The sequence below is a fragment of the Grampus griseus genome (assembly GCF_964374135.1).
Source record: "Grampus griseus genome assembly, chromosome: 8".
Taxonomy (NCBI): domain Eukaryota; kingdom Metazoa; phylum Chordata; class Mammalia; order Artiodactyla; family Delphinidae; genus Grampus; species Grampus griseus.
Window position 1 is genome coordinate 9706414 of NC_139002.1, and position 23390 is coordinate 9729803.

At 55.2% G+C, this 23390-nt stretch overlaps 3 protein-coding genes across 5 annotated transcripts; 2 read left to right on the forward strand and 1 right to left on the reverse strand.

Moving 5' to 3' along the window:
• Window positions 1-95: 95 nt before the first annotated feature.
• Window positions 96-8354, forward strand: ESAM (endothelial cell adhesion molecule). The gene is made up of 7 exons (XM_082659183.1): window positions 96-290; window positions 3695-3891; window positions 4949-5150; window positions 5328-5483; window positions 6765-6887; window positions 7172-7298; window positions 7518-8354. The coding sequence occupies exons 1-7, from the start codon at window positions 221-223 to the stop codon at window positions 7831-7833; spliced, it is 1191 nt and encodes a 396-aa protein (XP_082515309.1). The 5' UTR covers window positions 96-220; the 3' UTR covers window positions 7834-8354.
• Window positions 8355-9373: 1019 nt separating this feature from the next.
• On the forward strand, window positions 9374-14302 carry VSIG2 (V-set and immunoglobulin domain containing 2). 2 transcript variants are annotated; one of them, XM_082660317.1, is made up of 7 exons: window positions 9374-9538; window positions 9915-10078; window positions 10663-10870; window positions 11651-11809; window positions 12781-12900; window positions 13012-13156; window positions 14051-14209. In XM_082660317.1, exons 1-7 carry the CDS (start codon window positions 9478-9480, stop codon window positions 14082-14084), a joined length of 891 nt encoding a protein of 296 aa, XP_082516443.1. In that variant the 5' UTR covers window positions 9374-9477; the 3' UTR covers window positions 14085-14209. The 2 variants fall into 2 exon arrangements, with proteins under 2 accessions (XP_082516443.1, XP_082516442.1); XM_082660316.1 differs by having other exon boundaries at window positions 9375-9538; window positions 14139-14302.
• Window positions 14303-14593: 291 nt separating this feature from the next.
• Window positions 14594-21792, reverse strand: NRGN (neurogranin). 2 transcript variants are annotated; one of them, XR_014297118.1, is made up of 5 exons: window positions 21655-21792; window positions 16027-16253; window positions 15789-15806; window positions 15210-15382; window positions 14594-14811 (listed from the first exon to the last, which is right to left on the reverse strand). XR_014297118.1 is itself a non-coding variant. In XM_082660850.1 (4 exons), the coding sequence occupies exons 1-2, from the start codon at window positions 21667-21669 to the stop codon at window positions 16032-16034; spliced, it is 237 nt and encodes a 78-aa protein (XP_082516976.1). In that variant the 5' UTR covers window positions 21670-21792; the 3' UTR covers window positions 14594-15382; window positions 15789-15806; window positions 16027-16031. The 2 variants fall into 2 exon arrangements, 1 of the variants encoding a protein (XP_082516976.1); XM_082660850.1 differs by having other exon boundaries at window positions 14594-15382.
• Between the last annotated feature and the right edge of the window lie 1598 nt (window positions 21793-23390).

Here is a 23390-nt window from a genome sequence, read left to right on the forward strand (position 1 = left end):
GCGAGGACGGCGACCTCTCCGCCCCCTCGAATGCCCCGCCCCCAGTCCCCATCGGTCCCCACCCCACCACCGGCACACGAACGCAGACTCTGGCCAGAGCCGCCCTTGGTGTCAGTGGCCCGGCTCCCGCCTCTGCTCCGGCTGTCGTGCGGCCCCAGCACCTGTCGCTTGGTGTGTCCCGGAGCCGGTGACCCTGACTCCGTCGGGGCCAGGGAAGGCCATGGTTTCCCTGCCCGGGTCCCCTGCGACCAGCTTGCTGCGGGTTTTGTTCCTGGGGCTGACTGCTCTCGGTGAGTGAAACCCTGGACCTGGAGGGGATATGAGATGGGAGAGATGGGGTGAGTCCGACCCTGAGGGAGGTGGTTTTGGGCACTGATGAGGAACTGGGTGGGACAGGACTCCCGTCTCTGACTCTTTCCCTCCCCGCCCTTATACTTCCCCCCACTTGTGTCCCTGCTGCGTTGGGGAACAGCTCCCACTTCGGGTGCGGTGTGTTTGTGGTCGGCGAGAGGGTTAGGGCACTGCCTGGGGTGAGTTGTTGGAACCATTCCTCACCCCCACTCCCCACCTCCACCCAGCAGAGCCGGATGAGCTGAGCTGCTGGATGAGACACTGGCTAAAGAGCTTAAGGACTTAACTCCAGCCCCCCTCCTGACCCCCACCCTACCACAAACTGATGTGCAAGAGCCCCTGGGGAATTCCCTGGTTCCCGGGCTTGACACACGCACTTCACCTCAATTCCCCAGCCCAGATCCTCCCACTTGCCCCCTCCTCCTGCTTCCTGGCCTGGGAATCAAGGGAGGTGCCCCCAAAGCACGACCGTGAGGTCATTTGGGACACAGGAAATGGAGGAGGGCTTTGAATGCCTAGAGGAGCAGAATTGTGACCCCCCCCCAAGAGGTCCACCACCCCCATTGGCTCCCAGAGCCAAAAGGACAAAGGAAATAGAGAAGAGGGCCTTTGAGTCAGAGAGGAAGGGCCCCTCCTTGGAGCAAGTGCTTGAGGAGTGTTTGAAGGGCTCCAGGAGCGCCCAGGAGCTGGGGTGGCCCAGTGCAATATCTGGGAGCAAAGGACCACAGGAACTAAGCTCATTATAAGCTGTTTCACATGCTGCCTCCCAGGCTTTCTTGCCATCTTTCTTCAAGGATCCGGAATGAGGGTGAAGGGTGGGTTTGTCCAGGTCAGCTTTAACTCCTCATTTCTCTCAGGTTGGAAGTCGCCAGGGCAAGTAAAACTTGGAAAAATGTAGAGTGAAATTCAACCACACTGATGGGGCCCACCTAACTTTTACCCGTGTCTCCTTTAGCCCAGTCTGTGCTGCAAGGGTGTTGGGGCATGAAGTATTAGGGTCCCCAGAAAAAGTGGGGCTCAAGACCAGACCACCAGCCCCTTGGTGGGGCTGCTCCAGGATCCCTTAACTTCTCAGGCCCTCTGTCCCAGCTTCAACATCAACACCTCTTTCCCTTCTGCATTCTACCCCCAACTTCCCCATCCCCCTTCCTGCTGGGGATCTCTGAAGAAAGGGAGAAGAATTCAAGTTAGCAGCTAGGGTGTCTCAGGCAGCTCTCCGGCAACCTGTCCTCTTTCTATCCTAACTCTGAGCCCCAGATTTCATACTGAAGACCCAGGCTTCAGCATCCCTACCTGGCCGCCCCCGGGGGGCCACTGAGGGTTAAATGGCCCTCGGGATGGTCAGCACTTTGGGTGGCACAGGCTCTATTGGGCTCTGCCCGACAGGGTTCTCCGCCGAGGCCCTTCTGCTCCCTTGCTCCTCGGTGGCTCAGCGATGCTGCCCCTGGGGCGTGAGAAGCCCGCGGGGGGAGTTTCTCAGAGAAAGAGGGAGACTAAAAATAGTAGCCCTGGGGAGCAGGCCCATTTTCCTTCTCCTGCGCTCTAGCCTGCCCCACGCTCTGGTCTGGCGTGGGCCAGAAGGGTCCCTTTCCTGGGCGGCTCCCGTCTCCTTCACTCAGACCCAACCACCCCCTTTGCCTCTCCCTGTGGCTCCTGGGAGCAGAAAGGGCCGAAGAGTTGAGGGGCTTCTGCTCCAGCGGACGCCCCGGACCAGGGCAGCGAAGCCTGGGGCCCTCTCCAGCTCCTAGCTGGCCTTTGCCCAGACCCCAATGTGTCCGCATTACTATTGATTTACCACCCCTCTACCTTTGGCAAAGTGACCTCGTAAATGCAGGACCTGAGGGAGGTCGCGGGGGGCCCAGGGAGGAGGCGGCTCATCCCTCTCCCGGGACCGCGGCCGCTTTCTGGCGGGAACTGTGTCTGGCCGCTGGGGGTGAGCGGCAGAAAGGCTGGGCCAGAGCCTGCACCACCCGTAGGCCTCTCCGCGTCCCAGCCGGCGGGCTGGTCCTGAGCGGGTGTCAGGCTCCTTGAGGCAGAGGTTGTTTTTGCCTGCAGAGCCTCCGGTCCAGCGGCGCCCTCCTCATTGTCTTCTGGCTTATCACCGGGCACAAGTTTCCTGCTTGGCCCACAGGGACCTGCCAGGAAATGGGGAGGGGGGGGCTAAGAAGGCCAAGGAATCGGACTGGGGGTTCTGTAAAGACACGCAGCCAGGAAGCCATGGGGGCGGTGTGCATCCTGGCCGGATCCACTCCTGGGCCCTTAGAGGCCTTCAGCCGGCCTCTAGCAGGGTGGAGAGCCGGACCCGGGCGCGGCCGCTGTCTGAGCGGTGGCCCCCTGATCACCACGTGGAGGTGGCATCTCAGACTCCAGGGCAGAGTGTTGAGGCCGAGGACTCAGGGCCTCAGTGAGAGCAGGGCTTAGGAACTAGGGCGGCCAACATCCTCAGGCCTGGCCACGGACAAGCCCAAGCTTATTGCCCCAAAGGGCTTTTGACTGGCTGCTCCGTTGCCTCTCCAGAGGGCAATAAGTGAGTGTTCCTGGGCGCCATGATGCAAGCTTTGATTCGACAGCCCCCTCCTTGAAACCAACACCCCAGGCCACCTCCTGAAGGTCAGTCACAGGCAGAGGCAAGCTCTGTACTTGATTGCTTTGTACTTGATTGTCAGGGGACCTTCATTCTCCTCTAGCTCTGCCAGGATTCCCTGCGACCCGCCCAGATCCCCTGGGCCCCAAAAGGGCCCTTGGGAACTTTCCTGGGGAAGCCCACGTGTGGGAACCTAGCGGGAGGCCGGGGAGCACGGGCAGTCACTGGGCCGGGTTAGGCGCTGGGCCACTCCAGATTCCCTGGCTCGGAGTAGTTCAGAAGGAGCCGCGGAGTTAATCGGTAACCGATTAACCGTCCCACCCCCCCCTCCGCACATCTGTTTGAGAACGCAGGAGATGGGAACGCTCTTGATCCCGACCGGCGCCTTTCCGCCCAGGAAAATTGGGGGAGCAAGTGGCCTACGTAGAGGGTAGATAAAAAGTATTAACTCTTCCCTTCCTCTTGGATGTCTTTCCCTTCTCGCTGGAAATCTCCCCTCCTCCTCTTGGTGCGCGGAAATCTGTGCCTCTGGGTACAAATAAATGCGTAGACACAGGTCCCTATCCCTGCTGCAAGCCAGCGGGCTGAGGCTGGGGAGAAGAAGCGCTGATGAAATTGACAATGGGATCCCAGGCTAGCGGGCCCTGGGCAGTCTTCGAGGCCTACGGTGGCGGGACCCCGCGAGGTTCGTCCTCTCCTGCCGCCGCGCTGAGCTGGGTCCTTGGGCTCCGCGCTCACCCTCCTCGCTCTCATCCCCAGCGCCCCCCTCGCGGGCCCAAGTGGAGCTGCACGTGCCCGCCGGCCTCACCAAGTTGCGGGCGGTAGAGGGAGAGGAAGTGGTGCTCCCAGCGTGGTACACCCTGCAAGGGGACCAAGCTTCGACCAAGCCCAAGCCTTGGGAGGTGCCCACCGTGATATGGTTCTTACTGGAAGGGAAGAATATGAATATGAGCCAGGTGAGGGAAATCGTCTCGACCGGAGGCTCGCTACGCCAGAGGTGGGGCGGGGCCGGGGGCGGGGTGGGGAGCAGGGAAGAGCGGGCAACGGTGGGAGGGGTGGCCAGGGGATGGCTGACTCGAAGGAGTGTCAGGGAAAAGCAAGGTCCACCTCACCGGTTCAATTTTTGTTTTGATATTGGAGGCTTCCCCAAAGAATTCTCCTTTTCCCAGGTTTCCCTAGAACTCGAGCACACCAAACACTGACAAGTGGAGAAGCATTTTACTTTGCCGGGCAAGGGGGAAAGTGAGGATTGAGGGTATAGGAAACAGGAAGGGTTAGAGCATGTATCACACAACTTTTAAAAGTTGAGCATCTTCCTGCTTTCACATTATCTGTGCTTTGGACATTGTCACAGGCCGCTTCTCTTTCCAAATGATTATCTGTCCCGCGGCTCCCATATAACCTCCTTGAGAGGCAAGGGTACATGTCCTCCTACAATCTCTCACCTATCTTCCTTCCTGACATCAGACGAAGACTCAGAGGCAAATTTACCCAGAAGCCAAGGAAACGTCATTTTCAGAGCTGCTTATTTGCCAGACTCCTTGCAAGGTCCTAGAAAGTGTGTTCAGGAGGTCATTTGATAAGTAGGGGGTATGTATGAAAGAAACTTAGATTGCAGGGGTAGGGCATGGGCTTATACACTGGGGGGGGGGGATCTTCAAGAAAAATTAAAAGGATATTTTTTCTCTTGGCTCTACCCCTGCAGTCTAAGTTTCTTTCATACATTACCCCCTATTTACATTATCCCTCAACCATTTTACCACTTTCTAAACACCCCAAGTGGGAGATGAAGAGACAGCGCCCAGGGGAACAGGACCTGTTCTGGTGCAGAGCACCCGGGTTGGTGAGACGGTAGCTAGAGAGACAGGGGTGAATGGAGAACTGGTAGAGGTTAGAGGGGGTGGTGCAGGTGAGGGGCATTTGAAGACCCCCAGTTTGGGGGAGGGGGACTAGCTGAGCCCTGGGCACAGAGCAGACAAGTAATAATGGGGAGGTGTGACGCCCGCCCACCAGGTGTTGGCGCACATCAGTGGGGTCACATCAAGCAAACCTGGAGCATCCCTGGTCTACCCCATGCCCTCCCGGAATGTGTCACTGCGGCTGCAGGACCTCCAGGAGAAAGACTCCGGACCCTACCTCTGTTCCGTGAACTTGCAAGATAGTCAAGGCACTGTTCGAGGTCACAGCAGCAAGACTTTAGAACTCAATGTGCTGGGTAAGTGAGAGGCACCCGTGGGAGGTCGGGCAGGTCTCTCCCCCAAGCGACTGTGAAGGTTGGGGGAGGGGCAAACAGAGTGACGGGGGTCCGTGTGTGGGACGGGGGTCCGTGTGACGGGGGAGGGGAGCCGCTGGCCCCCGAATGTGAGTTTTTAACCTGTCTCCCCTCCCCCAGTTCCTCCAGCTCCTCCATCCTGCCGCCTCCGGGGCGTGCCCCACGTGGGGACCAACGTGACCTTGAGCTGCCAGTCCCCAAGGAGTAAGCCCGCTGCCCAATACCAGTGGGTGCGGTCGCCCCCATCCTCCCAGGTCTTCTTTGCACCTGTTTTAGGTGAGGGAACTTCCGGAGACACTGAGAGTGCGGCTGGGGTAGAGGAAAGATGACGTACCAGAGGGGCCGGGGTGCCAGGGGAGTCAATGCTGAAAAGCACTGGCGGGGGTGGGGGGGGGGGCGGGGGAGGGGCTGGAGAAAGAGGCCCTGCCAGGTGTGGCACGTGCTGCAGACTTAGGTTACTCAAGAGGCGCTGGGGCTAGAAGATCTGCATTCACCAGGTGTGTGACTTTGTGACTCTGTTTCCTCATCTGTAAAATGGGGATATCAATAGCCCTGATTTGAACACACCAGCTATAAAAAACATTTGGGGGCAATTGGAACTTTTTTTTTCAATTTGACTGAGATAATCGATGGAACAATTTTAAAATGGAGTACTAGATGCTCTTGGAGAATTAGTCTTTTTTTTTTTTTTGGAGAATTAGTCTTAATTTATCAGGTGTGGTAATGGTCTTGTGGTTATGTAGGATACTGTCCTTCCTTATTTTTGGAGTTTCATGCTGAAGTATTTACTTTAAAATGTCTCAGAAGAAAGAGAAATGAAAGAAGTATAGCAAAATGTTAGCAACTGTTGAATCTAGGTTGTGGGTATATGGATTTTTATTTCGTCCCTCTTTCTACTTTTCATTTGACCATTTTTATAATAAAAGTTTTAAAATTATTTTTACATAGAGCTTATCTCATAGGTTTGTTGTGAAACTTTTCTAAGTTAGTACATGTAAAGAACTTAAGTCTCTGGGGCAGAGTAAGCAGCCAATAAACTTTAACTGTTAAAATCATTAGATTACTTCATATATTCCTTTCAACACAATCAAGTAGGTCGTATTACCCCCATTTTACAGATGAAGAAATTGGGACCCAGAGATAGCAGGTCACTTTCTTAAAGTCAATTGACCAGTCTTCCCAAGGAGAAGACTGGTCAATTCTGGATCCTAGGTTTTCTAATTCCTCACTCAATGTCCTTTCTCTCTCACTCTCCGCCATTCAGAAATAAAAGTAAAAATTGGATTTTGGTTTTTCTGGGCATCACTTCCTCTTTAGCCTCCTTTCAGATATCACTTGGGGACACTGAGTGGTGGAAATGGAGAGGGGTATTGAGCCAGCAGTTAGGCAACTGGGAACAGAACCCAGCACACTGGCTGTCACACCTCTCCCTTCCCTCAGGGAACGGATAGCCAGGGAGTCTGTCCCAGGGAGTCAAAGAGGACATTCCAGAGGAGGCGCAGGATGTTTTTTATGGGAAAGAGGATCCCTGGACTGACGGCTAAATTGTGTCCACAGATGCCATCCATGGGTCTTTAAACCTCAAAAACCTTTCTACTTCCATGTCTGGAGTGTATATCTGCAAGGCCCACAATGAGGTGGGCAGTGCCCAGTGCAATGTGACCCTGAAAGTGAGCACAGGTCAGTGAGGGGTAAGTGTGGTTAAGGAGAAGATTGGTCAATGGGGGGGTGGGGTGGGTTTGCAAGAGAGGGGAGGAGGCCTTTCATTATAACAGGACAAGGAGCTTGTCTTGGTCAAATGTTCATGCAGGTGCTTGGTCAGTGACCACCTTCTTCTTGACAGTCACCTTCTTCTTAACAAAGAGAGAAAATGTGTATGGTGGTGGTAGGGCAGTGGGGCAGTGGGGTTGGAAAGGGCCAGGGAATAAGCTGAGAGTCCCCCTCTGACGGCAAGGTTTTTCCAGGGCCTGAGGCTACGGTGGTTGCTGGAGCTGTCGTGGGCACCGTGGTTGGATTGGGGCTCCTGGTTGGGCTGGTCTTGTTGTACCAACGCCGGGGCAAGGCCCTAGAGGAGCCGGCCAACGATATCAAGTAAGTGTCCCCGGTCTGTGCCAAGATGAGGGCTCTCCTTGGGAATTCAGGCAGCTCTCATCTAACGGATGAGGTTGGGCGGTGGCTGAACCATCCTTCCTGTGGGCAGATTTTAAGGAGAGTTGAAGAAGAAGGGAGGCGAGAGTAAGACAAAGCACGTGGGAACTCTCCCCCTTCCCCCTTCCGGCTTCTGACCTCTTATCCTTCTTTGATGACTAGGGAGGACGCCATCGCTCCCAGGACCCTGCCCTGGCCCAAGGGCTCAGACACAATCTCCAAGAATGGGACCCTCTCCTCTGTTACCTCGGCACGAGCCCTTCGGCCACCCCAAGGCCCTCCCAGGCCTGGCGCATTGAGCCCCACACCCAGCCTCTCCAGTCAGGTCCTGCCCTCACCAAGGCTTCCCAGAACAGATGGGGCCCGCCCTCAGCCAATATCCCCCAGCGCTGGGGGGGTCTCTTCCTCTGCTCTGAGCCGCATGGGTGCTGTCCCTGTGATGGTTCCCGCCCGGAGTCAGGCTGGGTCTCTGGTGTGATGGCCCAGCCACTCGCTGGCTGGGCGTCCGGCTTCTCCTTCCTACAGGGGTCACCCCTAGCACAGAGGCCTGAGCCTTGGGAGGGTGGCCGCCTTCCAGACCTCTGGTCCTCTGCCCCCACCTTTCTTTACTATGGGCAAACTGAGTCTCAGTTAAGACCCAAACTTCGAGGAGGTAGAAGAAGAGGACGTGGACCTAGGATTAGGAAGGCCTCCGCCCTGGGCTCTCTGTAAGACTGCAGTGGGATGCTGCTGAGATTGCTACCTCTGCCTCTCACCCTCATCCCCCAGGGCCTGGTAGGGACTGCCAGTCAACCAGTCCTCCAGGCCCTCTTGGTCTGTACCCCGTCCCACCTAACCTCATCCTTCACTCCCCCTCCAGCTCCCAGCGTTAATATAACCTGTCCTGCTGGTTTGGTTGGGTTTTGTTGGGGCAGGGGATAAGGAAGATATTTTTTATACTAACTTGAAATGCATTGTTCTGTTTGGATTTTGCAAACTTCAATAAAGATACATTGTGTTTGCGTGGAAAGTGAGAGTCAAATCACCTTTTCAAGCTTGGAATTCCCAGGAGAAGCTGAGTCTCAGGATGATGCAAAAAGGACCCTGCCCAGGCGGTGGACCCAGAAGGGCTTCTCCGCACAGCCTCCAGCTTGGCTTGCTGGCTCGGGATAGCTCTTCTAGAGTCTTTAAAAGGGTCGTTTGCTGTCAGGCAGTGGTGGAGAGGCACAAAGAGCTTGGGGCTGGGAGACCCTCACTCACTCTGAGCAGCAAGGGGATAAAATTGGTGACTCTCTGCGGGCGCTTCAGCGCTCACAGCTCAGGTGTGTGTGCGCTTATCTCCTGTTTCCTCCTCAAGAGCAGAGGAGAAGAACCTGGCTTCTGCTCCTCTCCCAGACCACTGAATCCTTACCTGTCTTTTTGCCCGTCCAGCAGTGACCCCCCTCATACTGGGGGGGAGCCAGGCACAGGATGTGGTGGCGGTGTGTCCACCCCAGTCCTGCCACACCTTTTCCTACCAAGGGTAGGGGCTCCTCCAGACCTCAGTTTCTCTGCCCGTGAAATGGGGTGGCTCTGGGAGGGGGGAGGGCTTGTAGTTTCCACGGAGACTCCTGCCTCAGCAAGTGGTGATAAAGGTGCCAAAGAAGGGATCTCAGAGGAGTAACTGGAAGAGGGGCTGAGGGGCTCAGAAGGAGCAAGACTCTGAAGAGGGTGGTAGGGCCCTGGCCTGGGGCTCGAGCTCACAGTGTGAGACCCCAAAGTGGTGACGTCATTTGCCAGCTCCCAGGTTATCAGAATGCCTCCCTCTTCCTCCTGCGTCACTCTTTCCCTACAGAGCACCAGTTCTGATCTCTCTCCTGTCCTGAAGTACCCACCCCAGGCCCAGCCCTTTCCCCAGAGCCTGACTGCTTCAGAAATTGGGGGGAGGGGGACAAAAGAAGGAAGTAGGGCTAGAATGATTCCTGTACTGAGGCCTGGAGGAGGGAGGAGCACTTCCTTACCTGAGGGCCAGGCCTCTCCCCTTGTTTGCTCTGAGATAGCCAGTCTCGCTGGGGCCCGGCACCAGGAGGCTGCCGTGTGGGCACTCGCTACCTTCTCCCAGAGCCAGACGCCCAGACGGACCAAGAGCCGGCAGGACGCGGCCATGGCCTGGCTCCAGGGGCCCTTCCTCTGCGGAGCCCTGCTGGGCTGGGTCTGCTTGAGTGGTAAGGAGGGGGCCAGCGAACGGCGGTGGGAGGGGGCGGGGCCCGAGCCCGGGAGAAGACGTCGAAGGCCGCTGGGAGGGTGGAGGACAGAGGAGGCCGCTGGGCCAGCAGACAAGTTGGGCCTCTCGGGAGGGTGTAACCACCACCCGACTTTTGTTTTCCTTTCCCCGACAAGCACACCCTCAGACCGGGCCCAGTCTTGGCCCTTTCAGGTCCTTCCACCCGAAGAGCCGGTGGTGTGTGGGCTCCTCCCTCCTGGAAACCTCAGGCTTCAAGAAGGGAGGGATGGAGCGGAGGGAGTTGAGCCCCAGGGGAAGAAGGGCACCCCGGCCGCGTCACCTGAGCGCTTCTCCCGCCGGCCTTTCGGCCACTGCAGCCCCCGGGCTGGCCGTGGAGGTGAAGGTGCCCACCGAGCCCCTGAGCGCGCCGGTGGGCAAGACCGCCGAGCTGACGTGCAGCTACAGCACGTCGGTGGGAGACAACTTCGCCCTGGAGTGGAGCTTCGTGCAGCCTGGGAGGCCCGTCTCCTCGTCCCAACCCGTGAGCTGAGGGCACCCGCGCGGAATGGGGGGGCCCTCCTGCCTTTGGCGGGCTTGGCCAAGAGAGGCAGGAACAGGGGACCCACCCAGCGATGAGGGCGAGGGGGTCGGAGAGGGCGCATTTGTGGATCAGTATGCTTGGATGAAAAAGATCTTTCTAGATCTTCTTAGGAACGCAGTCTCCGTGAGGCTATATCACACATACAGCCCTGTGTATCCAGCCGCCTCCCCGAGTTCCTCCATGCAACCCCTGTACGTTAGTGCCGCTCCAGTGTCAGTTCATAAACCCACCAAGGCTAAGCGGTTGTGATTAAAAGCAGGATAAAAATGCTGCCCCCTCCGGGAATATTTGCTTCCCCTCCCCCCAGATTGAGAGCATGCTTAGCGGAAAGCAATGACTCTAGTTCATTCAGCACCTGGGAAGGGATGGTATTTGGCGACAGATAGACCTCCCTGGTTCTGGCTGCAGAGTATCAGCTTCCCTGGCGGCCATAGGGAGGGGCTTCTAATACCCGCATTGAAGAAAGACTACAGAGTTGACGCCAGGTGGCAAAAAGCACATATGTGTCTTCTGCTTCTCCCCAGATCCTGTACTTCACCAACGGCCAGCTGTATCCAACTGGTTCTAAGGCAGAGAGGGCCAGCCTGCTTCAGAACCCCCCCACAGGAGGAGTGGCCACCCTGAAACTGACTGATGTCCACCCCTCGGACACTGGAACCTACCTCTGTCACGTTAACAACCCGCCCGATTTCTACAGCAATGGGTTGGGGTTAATCAACCTCACTGTGCTGGGTGAGGCAGGCTGGGGACCCACCAGCCACCCACATAACCCGAAAGATTGCACTGGCCCTGCTCAATCCTCCCCTATCCTGATTTCCAGCCCAAGGGCACAACTGCACTGGGGACCCCGAAGGAAAATGCCTCCTTCCCAAAGTCCTCCAATCCTACCCCTGCTCCACCCTCCACAAAGAACGCCTCCTCCCTCAGTCGCTCCCACAGATAGGGATCTGAGTCATGCCCCCAACAGCTCCATCTTTGGGGGAACCTCCCATTTGTAGCTAGGTTTCTGTCCCTCTCTAGGTCAGTAGCAGAGAGGGGGAGTGCCCATCAAAGGAAAAAGGGCCCCTGTCACTAAGCACTAACTTTGTGTTCAGATCACCCATCTCACCCCAAACTAGAGCCTGCTTGGAGATGAGCAAACAGAAGAAACTATTAAAGGGGCTGGAGATGTTTAGATGGAAGAGAGAAGACTTAGGAGGTGGTGTATGACAGCAGCATTCAAATATCTGAAGGGCTGTCCTGGGGAGGAGAGTTTTTTTCATTTCTCTTTGTGGGCCCAGAGGGCAGGTATTGAGACCAACTGGGATATTACTAACACAGATTTTGGTTCAACATGAAGAAGAATTTTCTTAACAATCAGAATTTCCAATAGTGGAAATCATTTCCCTGGGATGCAGTGGTACGTGAATAGAGGTGGACCGCTACGTGGTAGGAGGTATTGAAGCAGGAAACCTAGCACTTCATGGGGGTGGGCTTAGAAGATGGCTAAGGTACTTCCTGTGATTTTTGCAGTGCCTCCCAATAGGCCCTCGTGCAGTCAGAGTGGTCAAACCTCCGTGGGGGGCTCTACTGCATTGAGATGCAGCTCTTCCGAGGGAGCCCCCAGGCCAGTGTACAACTGGATCCGCCTTGGATCTTCTCCTACACCACCTCCTGGCAGCATGGTACAAGGTAAGGGCCCACACCACCTTCTTCAAGGAAGAAGGGACTCAGAACCTGGGCAAATCTGACCTCTAAACTCCACACGCCCACAGTACGAGTTCCAAGCTTGCAGGTATGAGACACACTGCTATACCTTTCCCCTGCTTCTTCCCTGGCTTCTGTTATTGTTCCCTCCTGTCTTCCTGTACAGTCTGTGGCTGCGTGGTCCCCGGAGCATTACTCAAGCTAAATGTACTTCTGATATCCTGGAAGAGAGTGGAAGGCAGGGGCATTCTATGATTCCCACTTGCCTATTTTGGGGGTCGGGATTCCTTTTAGATTTCTTGAGGGTCATGAATCATTTCCAAACTTCCTAGAGAGGAAGCCGAGGAAGAGTAGCATGGACTGGCTTGAATCATTTAGCCAGTTTCTTCAAGGAACCATGTGACTGTCTAAGAGCCTTGGCTTCCCAGCCTCCTCATGCTGGCTCCAGTGCCCTGGTTCTCCTCCCAGCCCCAGCAAGTCCCTTTATCAATCCAGAGAGCCCCCCAGATCACCTCCCAATGTGTGCTCTTCCTTCTAAAGGGAAGGTAAGAAGCAGCTTAGAAGAGCATTTGGGTCAGCTGAGAGCCACCCAGAGGGCACAGTTTCCAGCAATCAAGCCCTTTTCCCCCAACCAAGAACCTGACATCAGCCAGTAGACACCCCACCCCGATTCCACTGTGGTTTCTGAACCCTTCATGTGTGTGCTGTCTCCCCGTTCCCTGAAAAGGCAGCTGTGTAGTGTGGGAAGAGCACAGAAGTTGCAGTGGTTTTGACACTTGCTCTCTGGGTCGCCTTGGACAATTACTTTCCTTCTCTGAGCCAGTTTCCCCACTAATAGAATGAGGTTAGTCCCTTCCTGACAGGATTATTGTAAGATGAAATGAAATATGCTTTTGTCATAGTATAGCTCACTGTGAGTTGAATGAATGATGGAACACTTCCTCTTTACCCTCTAGATGAGGTGTCCGGCCGGCTCATTCTCACCAATCTCTCCCTGGCTTCCTCGGGCACCTACCGCTGTGTGGCCACCAACCAGATGGGCAGCGCATCCTGTGAGCTGACCCTCTCTGTGACTGGTAGGGGATGCTGGGCAAAGGCTGGGCTGGCAGGCCTGGGTTGGGGGTCTGCATGAAGCTATCTGAGGCACCAAGGAAGGTCTGCAGCTCTGAGGATCCTGTGTCTCCTAGAGCCTTCCAAAGGCCGAGTGGCCGGGGCTGTGATCGGGGTGCTGCTGGGCGTGCTCTTCCTGTCAGTTGCTGTGTTCTGCCTGATACGGTTCCAGAAAGACAGGAGGAAGAAGCCCAAGGAGACATACGGGGGTAGTGACCTACGGTGAGCAGGAGGGCTGAGGGCCGGTGCCGAGTGGGAAGAAAGGGCTTGGGTTAAGAGTTGGTGACTTCAGGGCTTCCCTGGTGGCGCAGTGGTTGAGAGTCCACCCGCCGATGCAGGGGACGCGGGTTCGTGCCCCAGTCCGGGAAGATCCCACATGTCGCTGAGCGGCTGGGCCCGTGAGCCATGGCCGCTGAGCCTGCGTGTCCAGAGCCTGTGCTCCGCAACGGGAGAGGCCACAGCAGTGAGAGGCCCGCGTATCGCAAAAAACAAAACAAAACAAAAAAGAGTTGGTGATTTCAGCCCTCAAACTCTGACACCTTTGTGGGGGGGCGGTCAGGGCACGGGGTGCTGCTCAGCCCTGGGCTTCTGTGGTAGGAGTGGCAGTACAGCCCGTGTAGTTGAGCGTGTGAGCGAAGTGTGCGGGGTGGAGGGCTTGGTTCATGAGCTGCCCTCACCTCCTCACACTTAGAAGAATTTTTACTTTTCACTATTTAAGGCCTTTTATACACATCGACAGGATGTGGAGGCCAGTTGTCTGTCCTGAGCACTCAGCTGAGTTTAGTCCTTGTGTGGGGGTTAGTAAGGAAAGGAGGGGCAAAAGCCGCCTGTCATCAACTTCAGCTGTCAGTCATGGGGTCCAGAATAGGGATCAGAGCAATATTTCTCCAAGTGTGGTCCTCAGATTACTCGAACAGAAGTCACCGGGAGCTTGTTAAACATGCAGATTCAAGCCACTTCCTATTCCTCCTGAAGCAGAATCTGTGTGTGTGTGTGTGTGTGTGTGTGTGTGTGTGTGTGTGTGTGTGTGTGTGTGTGTGTGTGTGTGTGTGTGTGTTGGGGTGATGGGGCCTGAAATCTTCATTTCACCAAAGTTCCACCATGATTCCTATGCAGAGTGAAAATTAGAAGTCCCTGGATTAGAGGATGATGGTGCTCTGAGGGAGGCTTCCAGCCTTCACTAAGAATTGCCTATGTTTATCAGGGAGGATGCCACCGCACCTGGGATTTCTGAGCAAACTTCTGTGAGGGCCGATTCTAACAGTGGGCTCCTGGAGAGGCCCTCGTCTGCCAGCACTGTGACGACCACCAAGTCTAAGCTCCCTATGCTTGTCTGATTTCTCTCCCGATCCCTGAGGGGGGAATATCAAGAAGTAAAGCCTTTGGGTACCATATTGTCTCCTTCTTTCTGCCGGTATAGCAAATTCCTCTAGGCGGCCCAGAGGGTGTTACCGGTAAGGGAAGGAGCGGGCTTGAAGTCCCAGAAGGGATGCTGTAGGCGGGAAGTCTGGTTGGTTCCGAAGGTACGTTCTAACCTAGGTTCCTCTCCTCCCTTCCCCCTCTCCACCTCCACTTTTTGGTTCGGTCAAAGGAGATTGTTCAAAATTTCGAACGGTGGCCTTGTGCACCCAAACTCCCTCCCCCCCGGCACCCTCTGAACACTTGGACATTCCTCTTTATTGTTCACATTCCAACCCAGCACGGTCACATGCACACACGGAGATAAAAACCCTCCCGGCCACAGCCCCAGGAGCCCGTGGGGGCGGGGCCAGCAGGAGCAGGGGCGGGGCCGCGGAAGACTCCTCCTACCGAGCCTCCCCCACACTCGGCCTTTGCAGAAACAAGCAGAGAGCTGGAGAGGCGGCTCTCGGGGTGCGCTGGGGAGAGGGGAGGGCAGATTACAGGCAGGTGTGGGGTTGGGGTGTGAAATGGGGACTTCCGATCACAGCAAGGGGTATCCGACACCATAAAAACCCTCCTCCCCTATCCAAAGTTCTGGGACTAAGCTGGGACGTGAACAGCGCAGAGAGGCACGGCGCCCCCTTTAGCTGCGCAGAGATCGAAAGGACTTTTTTTTGGAGTGTTTTTGGGCAACGGTTAGGGCGCCCTCCGCAGAGCGCGAAGGGAAGCGCACCGAGGCTGCGGAGGCAGAGCAGCATGCTGGGTGCGGGGAGAGGTGGGCGAGAAGCTAAAGAAGGAAGATTTGGGAGCGCGGAGATTGGGGTTAGGGTCGAAGGGAGGGCAAATGGGGACCATACTAGACTGGAGAACTAACTAAAAGGGCACGGCCTTGGTGAGTCCTCGACGGAGTCTGCCTCGGTGAGGGAGTCTCTGAGGACGCAGAGAGGGCTCCTGAAGCTGGCAGGTTGGTGGGAAGGAGAGGATCACAAACACGGCAGGGAAGTCTCGTCACTGCGAAGGGGACGTGGCATCCATCTCTCTTCGGAACTGAGGAGAGAGAAGGTCTGAGCACCTGCCCTCTCCCAGTACTTCCTCTCCCCTCTCCTTCCTGAACCAGGAACCAGGGCGGGGAGCACCAGGGTGCCCCGGTCACCCGGAACTGCCCACCCGGAGTCACTGAGCTGAAATGAGCCCGCGGCCGGTACGTGTGAGACGCTGGGTGTTTATGGCCCCCGGCCGGGCTGGTCAAACGCGGGTGACTGGGTATCTGTGTCGGTCCAGGTGCGTCCCCGTCGCAGTCTCAGGCGTCTCCAAGTGTCAGAAAGCCTGCAGGCGCAGGTGCATTTTCCCTGGCTGGGAGGAGGTGAGGGCGGGCGGAGGGAAGGGCTGGGGATTTGGTCCTTTCCTCCCACTCAGGGGTCCCACCCCGCTGCTTCGGAGTCGTATTCATTACCTTCGAAAATGCTCAGTTCTTTGGTCCGGGGCGGGGCAGCAGGCCGGGTGGAGAGAGAGAAACAGGTGAGCGCTCCAACCCGCGGCGTCCTCAGCCTCCTCCCACCCCCCGCACGTCTCAGATTTCTAGGTCCCCATCCTTCCACACCCCTCTCCACCCCCCAGCCGCCCTTAGTCTTCCTTGCTCCTTCGGAGGAGGGGGTCCGGGGTCGGGAAGGAGAGCCTGTGGCCCGCCTCACCTGGCCTAGTCTCCGCTGGGGCCGCCGCCCGCGCCTCCCCGGGCGCCCCCAGCTCCGCCAGGACCCCCGGGGCCCGGGCCCTTCCGGCCGCGCTCTCCACTCTTTATCTTCTTCCGCGCCATGTGGCCCCGGAAACTCGCCTGGATTTTGGCAGCGGCCGCGTTGGCACCCGGATCGTCCAGCGGGATGTCTAGAATGTCGTCGTCCGGCTTGGAGCAGGCGCTCTCCTGGGGGGTGGGGGGGGCGTCCTTGTGGGGTGACCGGGCCGAGGCCCCCCGAGGGTGGGGTAGGAGGAGAGTGTTGGGGGATTGAGACGAGGGCGACGCGGGAGTGGAAAGTGCAGAGAAGGGCTAAGGCAGGGCGTGTGTGTGTGTGCGTGTGTGTGTGCGTGCGTGTGTGTGTGCGTGCGTGTGTGTGTGCGTGTGTGTGTGTGTGTGTGTGTGTGTGTGTGTGTGTGTGTGTGTCTTCTGGGCAGCGGCAGGCAAAAAGGAAGGTTCAGGGTCAGGTGGACACAGTTGTGTTCCCAACTCAGGAAAGAGAAGTGCACGGTAGATGGGATACAAGACAGCCGGGTAGCCCTGAGTGAGCGAAGGCCCCTTGCCAGCAGCCGAGTTAGGGGAGCTGCCCAGCTGACCGGAGGGTGGGTTTGGAGGAGCACAGTAAACCACAGCAGGGACTCCTGGATGTGGCTGCCTTTCCCCCGTCCTCACAGGGTGCCTCCAGCTCAGAAGGGTCCCTTCTGAGTCCAGGATTCCCTGGGAGAGGGTTCAGAAGAATCAGCAGGCCAGTCCCTTCCCTAAGTAGAATCACACCAGAGCTCAAAGCTGGAGTTAGGGTGAGGATGGGGCTTACCCCTCAGCGACGCAGCCTCCCTCCACCCAGGGCTAGAGGCCAGAGACTGTTTTCCCATTGCCTCTCCATTTTGCACTGCTCCTCAGGATGTACTCAAACAGAAGAGAGGAAATGGTCTGGAAGAAGCTACAGAGAAAAGGCTTCACTCCAAAAAAGGACAAAAGGAAAAGAGCAGGAGCAAGAAGCCCTTTCCATGATGTGCTCAAGAGAAAGAAAAGAATTATGACAATAGCTACCATTTAAGCCCTGCCCTGGTTCCCGGCACAGCATCACGGAGTTTTACAGATGTTATTTTATTTAGTCTTGGCAACAACTCTATGACGTACCTTTTATTGTTATCCCAGTTTACCCCTGATAAAACTGATTAGAGTGTGGAAACCATACCTGAGGTCATACAGGTATTTATCAGTGGACCAAAGAGTCAATCCTTTGTATGTCAGAGTCCAGAGTATATTTTTAACCCCTACGCTGCAGGTAAGCAAAGGCATTCAAGAAAAGGAACCAAGCTCCACCACTTGCTAACTGAGTGGTCTTGGGCAATTTTTCTAAGCTTTTCCTAACTCATTTCCTTCATCTGCAATCAGATAATAATATCTACCTCTGGGCTGTGGGGAAGAATAAACAATGTGATATGCAGAAAGCTTCTGGCATGATCTAGTTGGTCGATTAATGGTAGCTATTATGATTCCTTTAAATGATAGTGAGTTGATGTGAAAGAGCTGTTTTTGTAGGCTAAAGTGGTCATATAAAAACAATTTCATAGGGATCAACCTAAAAATAATGAGACCCACCCACAGGCTCCAGGTTTCTGTTTCCCCAGCAGCCTGCCCTAGCTGAGAATAGAAAGGGTTAGGGAATTGATGGGACTGATTTCAGAGTCGAGGCTCTGGAACGGAGAGGGCCTCAGCTCCCCCGCCCCCAGCCTGCCTCTCGCTTAGCGTTACTCACAGTGATGACGTGGGGTAGGAAGCAGAAGGGTACTGTGAAGTTAGAAGGGCATTTCTTCTTTGAACTGACCCTCTGGCTTCTAGGAATTTGCTTTTTTTTTTTCGCCTGGGGACTTCCACTGCTTTCCCTGTACTTTGCTTCTCCGCAGAGGTCTCACGCAGTAGTAGTAATTCAGTTCTATTCCTTTCCCCTCGCTCTATCGCCCATCCGGTTCACAGAATTGGGATGGGTGTGCGTGGGGCCTCAGTGATCACTGCCCCAGCCCGGTCCTGTCCTAGGAGGCACAGATTTACATCCCAGATGCCCTAAGCCCAGGTTTACAAATGGCTTCCTCTCATATGGTTCCCAAGGCTGTCTTCATTTCCTGGGCTTCAGAGTTCCTCCGTTTGTGCTCAAGATGTCCACAATTGATTCAGCTTCGGTTAAGAGGAGTTATCAAGGACCGGTGTGGTTGTGGCGGGGTCTGACACACTCTTTTTGTCTTTTCTGGGTCTAGTGCTCGCCCCTCGACATCTTATCCCCCACTTAGAAACAGAAACAACCCTTTTTGGATCCTTGATTCTCAGAGCTCAAGCCTTTCTTGGGATGTCTCAGGGAATAGGGATGCTTCTTCTCAAAAGAGGACGATGATCAAGAAAACATTCCTGAGCCCCTCTCCTGGGCCAGCAGCTGTAGAGGTTGAGCGGAGGAAGGGGTACCTTCCCCCAAACATGCTAAGGCCCACCTGCGGTCACCACCCACCCCAGCTGGATCCAGAACAACAGACAGAGCCACCCTCAGCACGCTGCTCCTCCCCGGAATCAGCCCCCTCTCCCTCCAGCTGAATTCTCAGGGCAGAGCTGGAGGGACAGAAATAGAGGGACAGTAAAAGGAATCCGGGAAGGGTCATGGTGCCTGGGTTGGTGCCTTCCAAAGCCAAGATCTGATGGTGTATGCCTGAGAGCTCTGCATGAACTGGGGGGTTTGTAGGAGGGGGAGGGGGAGGGGGACAAAGGTGGGCAAAACACGAGCCATGGTTTCTGGTCCCAAATGGTCCCATCACTTCACCTCTGAGGGTCTCAATATCTTCAGCCACAACTAGAACTTGGCCTAGATGAATAGAGTCTCCTTCAGCTCCCAAATCCTAAAAGCTTTAAGAACGATCCCTGCCTACTGCTTGTTATATGCTGGGCCCTGTGTTAAGCGCTTTGCACACATTACCTCATTTAATTCCCATTTTACAGGTAAAGACACATCCTCAGAGACATTTTGTAACTTACCCAAGGTCACAGAGCTGACAAATAGTGATGGGATTCAGAAACCTGTGCTGTTAACCACTACCTCAGGGCAGGTAATTATTTCTATGAGTTCAGCTGGACCAAGTCAACTAGACCAAGCAAAAAATGGGTCCAAAAAAATGTTTCTTTGCCTTTTTATATTAAGTGACTTCAGGAAAGTCAGATATAAAGTCAGACTATGTAAATGGCAACTGATACATCTGAATCAACAGCTCTTGCTCTTATAAAAAAAAAGCGGATCTGTTTTCTTCTTCTCATTTCTGTTTGCGCCTCCTTACAAAGGAGAAAGAAGAAAATAAAGCAGGACACCAGGCTGGATGGTCAGCAAGGACAGCCCCAGAATGGAAGGTGAAGAGGGACCGGTCCCCACCCCCCAGATGTGCTCTGCTCTCTATGCATGTCCCAGCTGCTTCCCAGCGCTGAGCCCAGCCCTCCACAGAATGGGGTTGGGTAGGAAGATGCTCAGTGCCAGCCCTGCCCCTATGCTCTGCCCCGTTACCTCTTCTTGGCCACCACGCCACCCCTCCCCGCCCCCGCCACAGCCTGACAATGGTGTTGTCTCTTGCTCAGTTCTTTAGCCCTGCAGACCCAGGACAGGGCCTGAAAGGGGAAGGCTCCTGTGTAGAGAATGTGCTGGAGGAGGTGACCCAGGGTGCTGGGCCACTGGGATAATTATGCATTTGCCTCTTCTGTGCTGTTTGGGTGGGCAGCTTCTCCTGTTTTTAGGGGACACTTATTCCAACCACGTCTACCAATCCCTCAGTATGGCCTTGTGGGCACCCAGGAGCATGGTCCAGGGCAGACCAGAGCCTAGAGGCAGGGACACGACATCCTACTCTAATTAGTCCTGCAGGTACCAGGGGAGACAATTTACATTCCTTCCCTGGCTTCTTGGAGTCTTTGCTCTCTCACCTCCTTCCACTGACCATTCTTCCTACCTTCCCTTCCCCATCATTCTTACCATCTTGGCAGTATTTCCTCTCCCTTACATGTGTATCCAGATCCCACCATCCATTTATTTTCTCTGTTTTGTAAAATACTGCTGGGGGTGAGGAGCCCAGGAACCTCCATTAAGAGCCCATTCTTCCTTTCACAACCAAAAACTGCTTCCTGGGGAATAACAAACAGAGGAGAAAGCCTGGAAGAAAATATGTTATTAGAGCTTTCTCCAGGGGGTGGGATTGTAGATGATTGATGTGTTTCTTTTTTATACTTTTCTTTAGTTTTTAAATTTTTTTGTTATGACCATATTACCTTTATAATGAGGAAATATAGTAAATGTTTATAGGAGAGGTTAAATTACAGCTATTGGAATCAGACAAGGCTAGTGTCCCACCTCCACACTTAGAAGCACTGCCTCCTTGGGCAAATCATTTAATCTTTCTAAACATCAGTTTGCACATCTGTAATATGGGGAAAATATCTGCTTCACAGGGTTGTTGTGATGATTAAACATAAAATGTTAGGTACATGGTAAGCATTCACAAACTGACAACTATTATTTGTATTAATAAGAGTTAAACATCATAACAACAACCACAACCACTTGTCCCTAAGTTCTTTCTGCCTCTTGGCACCCAGACATAGGGAAGTCTCACCTCTTCTAAACTGGTCTATTCTTTCCTTCCAAACCTCACTTTTTTCCCTTTTCTAAGCAGGCAAAGTGATAACCTCTTGTATCATTAGCTGGGTTGACCAAACGGCTGAGAATACAAGACTTTGGAGTAGGACTTTCTCCATATGTAGGGGCTAAAAAAAAATAAAATATCAAATAAATGAACAAATAAATTGTATACATGCATGATCACTGCACTCCTCGACTGTGCCAGCAGCCTGGTCCTGTACCAGGCGCTTTCATACCAGAGTACTTTAACAGCAACCCGCTCTGGCATTAGGTCTCCGTGTGGGCGCTGACAAATTGCAGACACTTCCTTCCCTCGCCAGCAGGGCTCTCTCGCGGTCACTTCACCCAGCCCCCTCCAGGGCTAGAAGGCATTGGAGGTCTGGCCAGTCCCTCCCCAGAACCACACGGACTAGGCTCTTTGCAACCCATCATCGCTACTAAGCTAACCAATAATAATTGACTATCTCACCGGCGCTGTACAGGGCGCGAGGGTCACGAGAGTCAACCTGTCAGCCCACCGACGGCGGTGGCAGTGGGATGGGGAATGGGGTGGGGGACGAAAACCAGGGGAAAGGAGTCGCGGTAGCTTCGCTAGGAGACGGTTTCCAGCGTCACTCTGGGGGAAGTTCCTCTTCTCGTCTAACCTGCAGCTTCCCTGTTGCAGAGCCTTGCCGAGCTCCCAGACCAACCTAGACTGCCTGGCGGATGCGCGCCCAGACGCCCCCACGAGTTGGGGGACATTCTTCCTAGGGCTTTCAAGTCAGGCGGGCGCCTTCCACCACCCACCACCCACGTCTCAGCAGGCACCCTTACTGCTGCTAGGTCTTCTGCACCCACTTCCATCCCTCACTTGCCCTCCAGGGGCTTCTCGGGTGCCCCTTCCCCCAGGCCAAGCTGAGTGCCCGTCCCCCAGACCCTCTAACTTACGGTGCAGCAGTCCATGCTGGTGTTGGGGGCCCTTGTCTGGGACGGAGGCTGGCGCAGGGTGTCGGTGCGGTGCCGGGTGGGGACTCGGGCAGTGGGGAGGCAGCCGACCCGGGCCAAACCAGCCGCTCAGCTCTCGGGTCCTCTCTCCCGCGCTCGGCCCTGCGGGAGAAAGTAACCTGAGCCCTGCGGTCGAGAAGCCAATCAGGAGAAGCCTTCGGCAGGGTGGGCGGGGAGATTGGAGGGGGACCACGCCCCCTCCCGGCTCCCTCCGGCTCGCTCCCTCTCCTGCCCCAACCCCTCTGCCTACACACTTCCATCCATTCCTCCTACACACCCCATCCTCCCAAACTCACCGCCCCTGCTGCCGAGGCGGCAGACTGCCAGGCAGATGTATGCTGGCGCAGGCAGAAGGAGGACCCCGACATCCCGGGCACGAATACGCTCGCATCTGTGCACAGCATCCCTCCCACCCACATAAGAGAAAAGCATGCACCCCTCACCCACCTCCCCACACTTCCACAACCTAGCTAGAGTCCCAAATATGGCTCCCTCCACCTTCCTCCCCCTCAGTCCTCAAAGAAATGCCCCCTAAGACGTGCGGTTTAAAGGTATCGTCATCACTCTGCTGTGGAATGGAGAAGGTGGGCACACATAAACACAAAAGCTCACGCCTGTGCCCCACATGCCCATATATGATACTCCCCAGGCTCACTAAAACGTGCATTTCTTCAACATTCAGACACTACAGACACAGCCTGCAGAAATAACTACACAGACCTGGTACACACACTGAGCAGATACATGCAGATTCCCCGTTATGTGCACACACACGCACACATATCCACAGGCAATCACACTACCTGAACTGTCTGCATTACGTATCTATCCATCCATCCATCTAAATGCCCTGCACTAAACAGACAAAATCATACATGCACAACACCCCTTGTATGTATTTATATATGGATGTGGGCACTCTTCCTTCCCACTCACTGAACCACACTCTCCCTCACCTCTTAATCTACTGTTTCTGAATACGACAAAAGCTGACCACTCTCACCCTTGCTCCTGGGAGGAAAACAATACTCTCAACCCAGTGTAGGGAAATATCAGAAGTCATCAGTTCTTTAGGTCCACGATGGAGGAAGGATGTGGGCTTTGTCAGAGGCCTGGGAAGGGGAGATAGGGGAGGAGGCTCGTGGAGGAGCAGCCTGCCACTTTCGTGGTCGCCAGCCTCCCAGACCAGTCAGGGTACGAGAGCTGACAGTGTGGCATGTTAGTGAAGAGAGTGGGCCACCTCTGAGAAAACTAGAAAGTCTTTCTCAGCTGAGGTCGCAGAGGAGGGAAGGAAGAAAGGAAGGCTGCCCTTCGGGCCTGTTGACTGAAGCAGAGGGAGGAGGGGGAAAATGCCCTGTGGCTCTGGTCGGGACAGGGGATCCTGCAACAGCACTGCTGTGAACCAACAGCCCCGCTGTGAACCAACAGCCCCTGGCCAGTCCTAGCATGGCTGTCACACGCTTCCTTCTTACCTGAATATTTGGGCCACGGGCTTTGCTTGCCAAAGGGAAGATGAGCGGAAGGGAAATTCCAGTGGCCACTCTGGCTGGGGACAGGGTTAGCCAGCTTGGGGCCCCAAGCTGAGCTGGATGCTGGCTGGGATTCCAGAGCTTGGGGTGTAGGGGTGTCTCTCCCAGCATGTTTGGGACCCACCCACCCTTGTAACTGAAAATCTGTTC

What these genes read in the sequence shown, in the direction of transcription:
- VSIG2 (XM_082660316.1), top strand. Translation starts at nt 9,478, where the DNA reads ATGGCCTGGCTCCAGGGGCCCTTCCTCTGCGGAGCCCTGCTGGGCTGG. An exon ending in AATCAACCTCACTGTGCTGG is followed by an intron (nt 10,871 to 11,650) that starts GTGAGGCAGGCT and finishes TGATTTTTGCAG; the next exon opens with TGCCTCCCAATAGGCCCTCG. An exon ending in TACGGGGGTAGTGACCTACG is followed by an intron (nt 13,157 to 14,138) that starts GTGAGCAGGAGG and finishes TATGTTTATCAG; the next exon opens with GGAGGATGCCACCGCACCTG.
- ESAM (XM_082659183.1), top strand. Translation starts at nt 221, where the DNA reads ATGGTTTCCCTGCCCGGGTCCCCTGCGACCAGCTTGCTGCGGGTTTTG. An exon ending in CTTCTTTGCACCTGTTTTAG is followed by an intron (nt 5,484 to 6,764) that starts GTGAGGGAACTT and finishes TTGTGTCCACAG; the next exon opens with ATGCCATCCATGGGTCTTTA. An exon ending in GAGCCGGCCAACGATATCAA is followed by an intron (nt 7,299 to 7,517) that starts GTAAGTGTCCCC and finishes TTTGATGACTAG; the next exon opens with GGAGGACGCCATCGCTCCCA.